Source organism: Microtus ochrogaster, chromosome 1 (assembly GCF_000317375.1).
Source record: "Microtus ochrogaster isolate Prairie Vole_2 chromosome 1, MicOch1.0, whole genome shotgun sequence".
In the NCBI taxonomy this organism is placed as follows: Eukaryota; Metazoa; Chordata; class Mammalia; order Rodentia; family Cricetidae; genus Microtus; species Microtus ochrogaster.
The window spans coordinates 53,475,959-53,488,018 of record NC_022009.1 but is presented as its reverse complement, the minus strand read 5'-3'; the positions used below and the strand labels follow the sequence as shown (position 1 = coordinate 53,488,018).

The window sequence follows — 12,060 nt, the reverse complement described above, 5'->3', positions numbered from 1 at the left end:
AGGATACTGTCTGTATATGTAATAAATAAATAAATCTTTAAAAAAAAAACTGAGTGATACAAAGAGAGTTAAGAATAACTGAAGAACTTTTTGTTTGCTTCCTAGGGGTTGTTTTATGGCCAAGAAGAGGGAAATTTAGCCAAGAGATTAAGACATTTGGCATTTCAAGCCATGTTGTATCAGGTCTACTGTATGACTACTGGAATTTTTTTTCTTTTAATTGAGATTTGTTGTCAATGCTAACCTTTAGTTCTTTCTCATTTCTTGATATAGTTTCTCTATCAGATCATTGAAGAGCATAAATTTTTGTTGTTATTCTCAGTAGCTAAAATCTGTCATCAGAATTCTTATAAACATATTCTTCTATTAAAAGCATGTACAGGGGCTGGAAAAACAGTTCAGCAATTAAGAATGCATACTATTCTTGCAGTAGACCAGATCCGAGAATCCACATCAGGTAGCTTACAACTCCTTATAATTCTGATTCCAGGGAATTCTGATTCTGATCACAGATGTGATCATTTGTTGTTTCTGGAGGAGCCATACTCACGTACACACACACACATACACATAATTTTCTTTAAAAATTCCCAAAGCAAAACACATTCAAATTGAAACTAAAACAAAGATTTCAGGCCTATTAGTATTCATCTCATTCGATTCCAATTTGTTTGTTTGTTTGTTTGGTTGTTTGGTTGGTTGGTTTTTTGAGACAGGGTTTTGCTGTAACTTTGGAGCTTGTTCTGGAACTAGCTCTTGTAGACCAGGCTGGCCTCGAACTCACAGAGATCCATCTGTCTCATCCTGCCCAGTACTGGGATTAAAGGTGTGCACCACCACCACCCAGATTCTCTTTAACATACCACTTTGTGTTAGGGGATAAGAAAGAAAGAGCACAAATTAAAAGTTACAAGAAACTTGAGACCCTCAGAAGAGCAGGGCAGGAGTCAGCCATTCCCTTAGGTCTCCATGGGCAGGTGAGGGTTTTCCTGCTCCACAGGGTCTCTCAGCTGTTGGGGAGAAAGTCCTCACCTCAGACACCATCCATGTGCTTGGCAAGTCAGACCGCTGCCCATGAGCAGTCGCTCTCAGAAATGGCTAAACTAGGCGGGTCAAGTTCTAATCTCCCACGAGCAGCTACAGTGGACCAGGCTCCTCCGCGAGCGGGCAGTCATTGAAGCCTGCTTCTGCCTTCTATCTTCGAGCTGCTGGAAAAGCTTCTGTCTGTCACTTGCTTTCCAGAAATGGAGTTACTGTCATTCCAGGGGAGTTGTCAAAAGCAGTTTTTACATCTTCTTAGCAGTCTGGGGCTGCCACGAGAAGAAATCCCACGCTCCTCGCTCCTTGCTTCTCATACTAAGGCACTGAGACCCCAGCAGGGAGGGCCATCACACTCACTGTGCAGGAAGGTCCTGGCTCAGAGCTTTGTCTACTTTTGAAACGGCCTCCAATCTAAAACAATTAAAAATAGATCTAACCCCTGCATGTAACTCTTAATAAATTTATATTTCTTTACTTACTAACACCTTATGTCTCCACCTCGGAACTTAATCAAGGCGAGACTGTAATTAACTAAAACTATATTTTGCAATTACTGACTTACAGTTTTAATCTTCATGAATTCATTTTCCCCAGTTGAAGTGTATTTGTTTTCATAGAATTTTTTAGCTGTTTCTTGAATATCTTGATATTTCACACAGACAAATGTAGATTTTTATGTTTTCTCAGTGTCATGGAATATTTTTAAATATGTAGCTTATTTTTAATTATTAGTATGCATGTATGTCTGTAAGGGTGTGTAGAACTATTAGTGTGCATGTGTGTCTGTAAGGGTGTGTGTAACTGTTAGTATGTATGTCTGTAAGGGTGTGTGTAAATGTTAGTGTGCATGTTTGTCTGTAAGGGTGTGTGTAACTATTAGTATATATGTCTGTAAGAATGTGTCTAACTATTAGTATATATGTCTGTAAGGGTGTGTGTAACTATTAGTATATATGTCTGTAAGGGTGTGTATAACTATTAGTATGCATGCTTGTCTGTAAGGCAATGTACAAGTGGATGCAGGTGACAGAGGCCAGAGGCTTAGGGCTCCTAGAACTGGAGTGAGAGGCTGTTGAACTGCCTGGCTTGCATGCTGGAAACCTAACTTGGATCCCATGAAAGAGCAACAAGTGCTCTTAACCACTGAGCCATCTCTTCAGACCCTGTTCACAAAATGTTTTAAGATGAAGAACGTCAGATCCTGAAGCACTGTAACCTGGAGAACGCTGTCAGACCTTCTGGTGGTCTGGCACGAAGCCGCGTGGACCCGCTAGCGTTAATCATGCGAAGGCCACGAGCACAGCAGCACTCTTCACCAGGACTTGCTGTGCCACACACTGTCAGTGCTGCCCTCAGAAAGCACACCACAAGGACAAAGAAGCCATGTGCTGCTTAGCCATCGTTACTCAGCCCCCTCCGTCTCTCCATGTTTTCTCTTTCTCACAAGGTCCTTCAGCATTCTTCTGGCTTCTTATATTTGCATTTTTTTTTTTTTTTTGATGGAGGAGCTGGTATAGGCACAGCATTTTTACCTTTTTTTTTTTTTTCTGTAAATGCCTTCGTGGCATTGCTGATTTTCCCTAACTTGCATTGCCTGGGTTTCTGTGCTAAGACAGAACTTTGAAACCTGACAAAGCGTGCTGAGGCCTGCAACTCCTTTTTACGACCATTTTGGAATCTCACTGAAGTAGACATGTTTATAGAATCGGGCGTGGCTTTCTGTAGGTATACAATCTATCTTTTATGTGATTACTCAAGAGCCTTTCAGCTGAAAAATTATTCTGATTGTTCCTAACTTCCACGATAGAAAATATTGTTCCTTCTATTTTTCAGTGGTCAGTAATTGATCTACAGAGTTGTGGGGGTTTGAAGTTTTGTGGGGGTTTTTTGTTGTTGTCTAAGGGGGTTGCTTTGTTTTCTGTTTTGGGGTTTTTTTTTTATTTCTTTTGTAAATTGGATTGTTTAGGAATTCTTGATAAAAATGAGCCTTTCAGCCATCAGCTAATAGCATTGAAGACAGTCACTTAGATGTCTCCAGAAGCCTGAAGCTTCTTCCAAAAGGTGTGGTAACAAATCCCAAAGCTTAAGAAGCAAGAAATAAAACACAACCAAGAACATTTCAGATGAGAGGCAGAAAAACATAACACAGCTTCTTAAGAACTGATGCTCAAAACCTGGGGCTGGCACTTGCCAGCTGTGTGCCATTGGCCTAGCCCTTCCTTCCCTCACTATATCCAGTTTCCAATCTACGAAATGTGGGTTACCTAGTACCTCATGTGCCTGTGTAGTACAGATTCTAATTTGTATTAGTAACAAAAACCCAGAGCCAGATATAGGGGTTAAGGCTGAAGATCAGAGAAAGAGAGAGAGGTAGCTCACTGGAGAGTTCTTACTTCTACCAATCATCAGACCAAAGGGGCGATCCTGTCCTCAGACTGCATTGCTCCTCAGACTTACTGCCTAGACTGCATTGCTCCTCAGACTTACTGCCTAGACTGCATTGCTCCTCAGACTTATTGCCTAGACTGCATTGCTCCTCAGACTGCATTGAGCTTGTGTCTCTTCCCAACTTATATTCCTCTCTCTGCCCAGTCTTATCACTCCTGCCTCCACCTTCTTAGTGCTGGGATTAAAGGCATGTAATCCCTAGTGCTGGGATCACCTTTGCGTGAGATCTGTTTCTCTTTCAGACTGGATCAATTTCGTGGAAGCCAGGGTAGCCTTGAACTAACATGGATCTATCTGTCTGTGCCCTGAATCCTGAGATTAAAGGTGTGAGCCACCACTGCCTGGCCTCGAGTGGCTTAGCTCTGCACTCGGATCTTCAGGCAAGCTTCATTTGTTAGAACACAAAGAAAATCTTACTCCAGGGCAGCTGAAACACCTACAGAAAAGAATACACGCCACAGTCTCCTTGGAGTGTGATGGCGTTCTTGTTCCTAGTAACATCATCAATCGGAAAACGTATGTCAAAATTCCTGATAGCCTCTATTTATACTTATTTTATCTCTGAGAGGACAAGAAGTAAGCCAGTTTTCACTCAATGCCAGCTAGATTCCAGAAAATCTGCTAAATGTTTTGGCATAGATTGCATACACAAGAAGACAAATACTTACATGCAGAAAAGCAGTTTAAACATACTGTTGAGTGGACAAGTGGCTGAGACTGTTTGTTAATTCTGCGGTATAGTAACTTACTACAGAATCTGGAACATAAGATTCTGGCCAGGGATCCAGAATGACAGTTCCGTCGGGTCCAGTGCTGTTCCTGCACTGCAGCTGTCAGGCTGGAGAGTTTGCCTCTTGCGGGGTGCTTCGCTCACAGACAATGGTCACCAAAGACACCTGAGACCCTTGGAGAAAAGCTTCCGTGGCCGTGGCTCCAGAACACAGTTACACCCACCCTACTCTTGACGCCTTTCTCCACAGATCATTCTTCTAGCACAGGGCACAATTCCTGCACAGCCTGCTTCTCTTTTATTTTGGTTTCCTTGACAGAACTGGGTAACCTGGGCCTCAGAGCCCTGGTTGGGTTGTATAAAACCAAAAGTTTTTTCTTTCTTTCTTTACCTTTCTTTTCTTTTTAATTTTTTTTTTCATTTTTTTCTTTCTTTTTTTTTCTAAGGAAGCATATTTGTCAGCTTCTCCACTGGTCTTTAATTCATAAGACTGTCTGCATCAGCAGGAGGCAACGCTTAGCGAAAGGAAACATTTCTTCAGGTTGAGAAGTGCTTGGAAGCGCCCTCTCTATTCGCAGCTGAGATAAAATCAATTCTTACCTTGTGCTTTGTTTGTTTGTGTTTCTTTCCTGTCTTTTTCAGACTCCACGCTTCTAGGCAGCAGTTTTTCAGCCTTCCAATTCTTGTTTCATGGTAGCTAAGGCTTACCAAACTGAGGGAGTAATGGAAAGTGCCCAGTGAGATCATACCTCCATCCTAAAGGAAAAAGAGAGAGTAGGTGTTGTTGTTGGTTTAATCACTGATCAGTTTAGGAAAAAAGATGTGAAGATGTTTCTAGGTTGTACTGAACATGACTCTGCAAATAGAATGCTGTAACTATAGGGCTCATTGCTAACGGGCACGGAACATGCATTGAGCATTGATCCCCAATACCAAAAACCTGAATCAATGACTAATCTGTTCCTCACAAAGTTCCTGTGGAGTAAAACTGCCGATCTCTATAGCAGCAAATAGCCATTTCTAACAGTAATTGTCCTACGTCTCTAATTCTACATTCTACATACTGTAATATGGTAATGCATCAGTAATTCAGCCTTACATTCTTCAGTCTATACAAAACATAATGCTTTATGAACAAGATGCAGAAGTCAGTTGATCCGTGGTGCTTACGGGAAAGTGAGAGGCAACTATGTTCTTTCCAACTGGACAGAAAAAATCACAGATGTGAGAAGAATGTTTTCCTAAGCATGTGTCAATTCCCCTTCTCTCTAGGATAAGGCCTGGTTTGATGATAGCGAAAACAGCATGGGAGCCTTGACCACAACCTTAGCCGTGGATGTAGCACAGATTCAGGGGGTATGTGGATTGTGATTCTTAAGTTTTTTATTACATTTGTGCATTCTGTGTGTGAGTGAGCATGAGCCACAGTCCATATGTGGAGGACAGAGGACAGCTTTCTGAAGTTGATTCTGTCCACCACCAAATGAAGCCTGGGGATAAACTCAGCTCATCTGTCTTGGCAAAAGTTGTCTTTTCCGACTGAGCCTTCTTTCCAGACCTGTGGTCTTATTTGTTAAATAGCATAGTATGTGTGGTATGTATGTGTATCTATGCATGTGTGTCTGTGTCTACCTGTGTGTTATGCTGAGGTGACCTACGATTAAGGACACCCAGAGTATCATGGCCAACAGGGAATTCTTTTTTTTTTCTTTCTTGTTTTTAGTTGTTGGAAAAAAAAAATTCTGCCTTCTCCCCATTTCCCATTTCCCTTCCCCTCCTCCCACACATTGCCCCCTCCCCCCCTCCTTCTCTCCCCCTCTCCCCCACTCATTCCCCCTCCCTCTCGAGAATGAAGAGCAGTCCAGATTCCCTGCCCTGCTGGAAGTCCAAGGTCCTCCCACTTCTATCCAGGACCAGGAAGGTGAGCATCCAAACAGGCTAGGCTCCCACAAAGCCAGTTCATGTATTAGGATCGAAACCTAGTGCCATTGTCTTTGGCTTCTCATCAGCCTTCATTGTCCGCCATGTTCAGAAAGTTCAGTTTCATCCCATGCTTATTCAGTCCCAGTCCCACTGGCCTTGGTGAGCTCCCAATAGATCAGTTCCACTGTCACAGTGGGTGGGTGCACCCCTCATGGTCCTGACTTCCTTGCTCATGTTCTCCCTCCTTCTGCTCCTCATTTGGATCTTAAGAGCTCAGTCCGGTGCTCCTATTTGGGTCTCTGTCTCAATCTCGATCCATCGCCAGATGAAGGTTCTAAGGTGATATGCAAGATATTCATCAGTATGGCTATAGGATAGGGTCATTTCAGGTTCCCTCTCCTCAGTTGCCCAAGGTACTATCTGGGGACATCTCCCTGGATACCTGCGAGCCCCTCTAGAGTCAAGTCTCTTGCCAACCCTTAATTAGGATATATATTTCTCTGCTCCCGTGTCCACCCTTCCTTTATCCCAACCATCTCATTCCCCCAAGCTCCCCCAATCCTCCCCTTCTCACGTTTCTCACCACAATTCCCCTTATCCCCATACCACCTCACCCCCAAGTTCCCAGTTTTTGCCCGGCAATCTTGCCTACTTCCCATATCCAGGCGGATGAGGTTGTGGAGTAAGGGGCACACTCATCCATTGCTGGTGGGAATGCAAACTTGTGCAACCACTTTGGAAATCAGTGTGGCGATTTCTCAGGAAATTTGGGATCAACCTACCCCAAGATCCAATAATACCACTCTTCGGAATATACCCAAGAGATGCCCTTTCATATGACAAAAGCATTTGTTCAACTATGTTCATAGCAGTATTATTTGTAATAGCCAGAACCTGGAAACAACCTAGATGCCCTTCAATGGAAGAATGGATGAAGAAATTGTGGAATATATACATATTAGAGTACTACTCAGCGGTAAAAAACAATGACTTTGCGAATTTTGCATGCAAATGGATAGAAATAGAAAACATTATCCTGGGTTTTTTGTTTTTCCATATAAAGTTGATTATTGTCTCAAGAACAATGGCAATGGGTTTCTGATCCTACTGCACGTACTGGCTTTGTGGGAGCCTAGGCAGTTTGGATGCTCAACTTAGTAGACCTGGATGGAGGTGGGGGTTCCTTGGACTTCCCACAGGGCAGGGAACCCTGATTGCTCTTCGGGCTGAGGAGGGGGGGACTTAATTGGGGGAGAGGGAGGGAAATGGGAGGCAGTGGCGGGGAAGAGACAGAAATCTTTAATAAATAAATGAATTTAAAAAAAATAGTCAACCAACAACCAGCCAGGGAAATGCAAATATAGTTTTAAAATTAAAAAAAAAACTAATAAGACTAAAGCCCATTAGAAGATTTTTTTGTTCCATCATATTCTCCTTAACTCCAATATATGAGTCTTACATTATGGAGCGAGTGCCAAAGTTTCCAAACTCAATGCATCTTGAAAAAGATGTATACTCAACCAAATTCCACAAGACAGTAGTCATATTAAAGGTTTTGCATTCAAAAAAGAAAAAAGAAAAGAAAACACTATCCTGAGTGAAGTAACCCAGACCCAAAAAGATGAACATGGGATGTACTCACTCATAATTGGTTTCTAGCTATAAATAAAGGATATTGAGCATATAATTTGTGATCCTAGAGAAGCTAAATAAGAAGGTGAACCCAACAGGGAATTCTTAAGACTGAAGGATATCTTTGAGATCAGGGTCCATGTATTAGAATAAATCTAAAACTAAAAGGATTCTAAGAATTAGAATCAAGAGTTCACAAGGAAATAACAGAAAAAGAAATTAGAAAGAGGAAAGAAAACACACCCTACACAGACTGTTTCATTACTTTGTCTTAAGACAGGACATCATTAAGCAACTCAGGCTGGCCTTGAGCCCATGAAGTTCCATCCTGCCTCAGCCTCCAAACGCTAGGATTAAAAGCATGCACTTTGCCCAGCACCAGAAATGTCAATGAAACAAAAAGTTTAATTCCCATTTCCCCAGAAACTAAGACCTTACTTAAAGGGATATTTAGTAATTATGATTTAGGGGTGTACTCTGTGTGAATTGTTAAGCAGATCATGTTAGACAGTATGTATAACACCAGCCTGTCATATCACAGGTAAAGAAAATGTTATTCATCATATTCAGGTCACGGAAATGGTAGCATCACACTTAGCATGATGCTCGAATAAGTGTGGGAATTGGGTTGTTGCAGGAGGAAAAGAACAACTTGCTAAACAAGTGTGGTAGTTTATGTCTGTAATTTCAGTGCTTGAGAAACTGAAACAGGAGGATTGCTCCAAGCTACAGGCTAGCTTGTTTCACATAGTGAATTTAAGACCAGCCTGGGCTACACGGTGACATTAGACAAAGAGATGATGATGATGATGATGATGATGATGATGATGATGATGACGATGACGATGATGATGATGATGATGATAGATAGATGATGGATGGATAGATAGATAGATAGATAGATAGATAGATGATAGATAATAGACAGACAGATAGATGATAGATGATAGAATAAATACAATTTTTTCAAATTATTTTAATAAAATTAACCTTTATAAAACAAATAAAATTTTAATATAATTGAGAAAATGAGTACAAAGCAAATTATCACAGTCTTAATTTAAGTGAGGTTGCTTTTGTTAATGCAGGTGTGTGGGTGTGTGCATGTACATGCATGCCCAGACACATTTGGCCAGTGGAGGATGTCAGGTACCCTGCTCCGTCACTCTTTCTTATTGCCCTGAGACAAGGCCTCTGACTGAAACTGGAGCTCAGCCAATACCAGCACATGCCAGCCATCTCTTATCTCCAGCTCCTATGCGCTGTGGATACAGGTGTGGTTAAGTTATATGGTTGCTAGGGACCAGAACTTAGACCGTCAAATCCACTGAGCCATCATCCCAATCCAAGATAAATGTTTAAAGCTCTGTTAGAATATGAACTCTAACAGATAATAAGGCCTCTTTGGATGAGATTTCAATTTTAAAATGGGGCTGAAGACCTTTCTGTGCAAACATATTAAGTACAGTATTTGTGTAACAGAAAACAGGGTGGTAGGAACAAGAACAACCACTGTATCTGAGGTGCCAGCTGCAACCCTAGACAGAAATGCCAGTCCTGGCAAGTCCATGCAAAACTCCAGTCCACAAAAGTGGTATTTTTTCTTTACTGTGCTAATGTGCTATTTTTTCTCACTACCTTTCAAATGTTTTGAATGAAATCCTTTATCAGATTTTATAATCCTTTATAAGAGAAAGAAAAAGAAAGAAAGAAAGAAAGAAAGAAAGAAAGAAAGAAAGAAAGAAAGAGAAAAGGAAAAAGAATATTACTAGGTTGCTAGTGGGCCTGGAGGATTCAGCAGATAAAGGCAGTTACTACAAGTAACTGAGTTCCAGTCCCAGAATCAACATGAAGGTGCAAGCAGACATCTGACTCCACAGAGCTGTCTTCTGACATTTACACAAGGATGTGTATGCAAACACACACAACATACACAGACACGTGCATATAAATAAAAAATAAAATTAAAAAACAGAACATTGCCCAGCTTGACCCTTTTAGTCATCTAATTAGGGCTGGTGATCAATGAAACTTCCTTATTGCAACTGAAAATATTGCCCCTACAGCAACTTCTGAACAAGTCAAAACATTCTACTTTAATCAAAAGTAAATTGTGATGGGACTGGAAAGATGGCTCAGATGTTAAGTTGCTCTTGTAAAGGACCTGGGTTTGGTTTCTAGCACCTACATGGTAGCTCGCAACCCCCTGTAATTCCAATCCCAGAGCACCCAATGCCCTCTGGTGGCCTCCAAGAGCACGAGGCATACACACAGTGCACAGACACTACATGTAGGCAAAACACCCATATACACAAAATAAAAAGAAATAAATCCTTTTCAAAAATCAATAACTATAGAAAAATGATCAGGTCCTAGACACTGTGAACTCAATGAATTTGAAAGATAAAATGAGAAAAGACGTCGAGGTGTGAGAGTGATTTGAGTTTACATAAATATTTGCTTGGCTTCATAACAGTGAGTTCACATCCACCATGATGGATACTCTTCCTAGCAGATAAGGAATGGCCTGCCTGCCTGCCTTATTTGCTCACTAATTCCTTTATCAAGAAGAGATACTAGAGATAAGTCTAGAAATAATTTCATGTCATATTTCTATCATATGAATGTAGGTAAATCATATTCCAATTTCTGTATGATGCAATTTCAGTTAAGTTTGCTACGTTTATTAGGGTGAATTTCCATAAAACAGATCCTTAATAACAAACAATATGTTTTAGTCATAAACTTTTAGCTCAAAATATATAATAGTATTATATTATATATATTATATATTATATTATATGTGTACATACAGTTAGCTTTTTTGAATTGTCCAACAAATTCTTTTTTTTCTGCTGACAAATATTCTCACTATCACTTTTAGAAGCTCTGATGCTAGCAGGGCCATGGTGGCACACACCTTTAATCCCAGCACTCAGGAGGCAGAGGCAGGCAGATCTCTGTGAGTTCAAGGCCTGCTTGATCTACAGAGTGAGTTTCAGGACAGCCAGAGCCACACAGAGAAACTCTGTCCCGAAGAAGGAGAAGCAGAAGCAGAAGCAGAAGCAGAAGCTCTGGTGTTTTGAGAACAATGATCAGAACATCTTGGTGAGTTGTAGTCACATAGCAACACAGCATGACAAAATCTTTCCTAAAAGAAGTGAACACAGCCTCTTTAACTGCTATTGTTTTAGCCCCAGGTAATGGCTTTCTTCCCACATATCTATCAACAGACTCCCATATAATAAGCAGTTTTAATAAAAGTATAAATGCATTTTAGTTTCTTTTGGAAGCTAGATTCTACACAATTACAAGTTATAATTATTTCTATGAATTCTAGTAACTCTGTCATCAACCATAAGTCTTACCTCAGTTTTGCACACACAAAAAAACATGTTATTGACGCCATGGTGCACACTCTGTGCCATCATCACACCCAATCATGATGCCAAGAGCTCAGCTCACCGGAGCTATAATTATGTTGCCTCAAGAAATCATAAACATTTACTTTATTTATTAATTCCAGAGCCAATGAACTGATCAGTTTGTGCTGGCATATTAACTTGGGCAATGCTGACCTCATTTCTTGATTTCACTCTGACATGGGATGTACATAAAACAACTTGATAGTCCTTTTGAGTCAAGCAACATTAGTAGTCACTGAAATGACTTTATTTAGCACAGTATAAGTTGACATATAATTACAGTCCTGTCCTGAGGTTTTAGGCTAAGTTTATTAAGAATGATCAAGTGTGTAGCACAATCTGGTAAATTCAACGATTTTTCCACAAAAAGCACACTGATGAATTATAACAATGAGTAAATAGAATGTGCGTTCTTATGGCAAGCTTTTGTCTGTTTGTCCAACTAATCGTTATTTCTTCTCATATATATTTTCACTACCACCACTTATAGTACCATCTTAGCAGATTCCACTTCAGGTTATATTGACATAGTTCTCTCTTAGGTTCTGTAAGTATTCTTATGTATAGTTGTTCTATATAGAAATTCTTAACAATCGGTAACATTTCAGTCACGTTAAGTTTCGTGTGTCAAAGCAGAAACAAACCGAGTAGTAAGTGGCATTAACATATACAAACCCATTGTGAGCCATGAAACCCACTGCAAAGAAGAATCTTTGAATATAAATCGTTATATGTATAATCTTTATATCTGCATATCTTTATATTAATATAGAAACAGTCACTGTCACACACTCAGAGAGAGAGAGAGGACGAGGAGGACGAGGAGGATGAGGAGGAGAAGGAGGAGGAGGAGGAGGAGGA

The 12,060-nt window shown here is 40.6% G+C and overlaps 1 protein-coding gene across 1 annotated transcript in view; it reads left to right on the top strand.

The window, feature by feature from the left end:
- Positions 1-12,060, top strand: part of Abcb5 (ATP binding cassette subfamily B member 5) — an 87,078-nt gene that overhangs the window by 43,004 nt on the left and 32,014 nt on the right. The window contains 2 exon segments of the mRNA XM_013347025.1: positions 106-183; positions 5,492-5,575. Coding sequence (XP_013202479.1) covers positions 106-183; positions 5,492-5,575 — 162 coding nt within the window.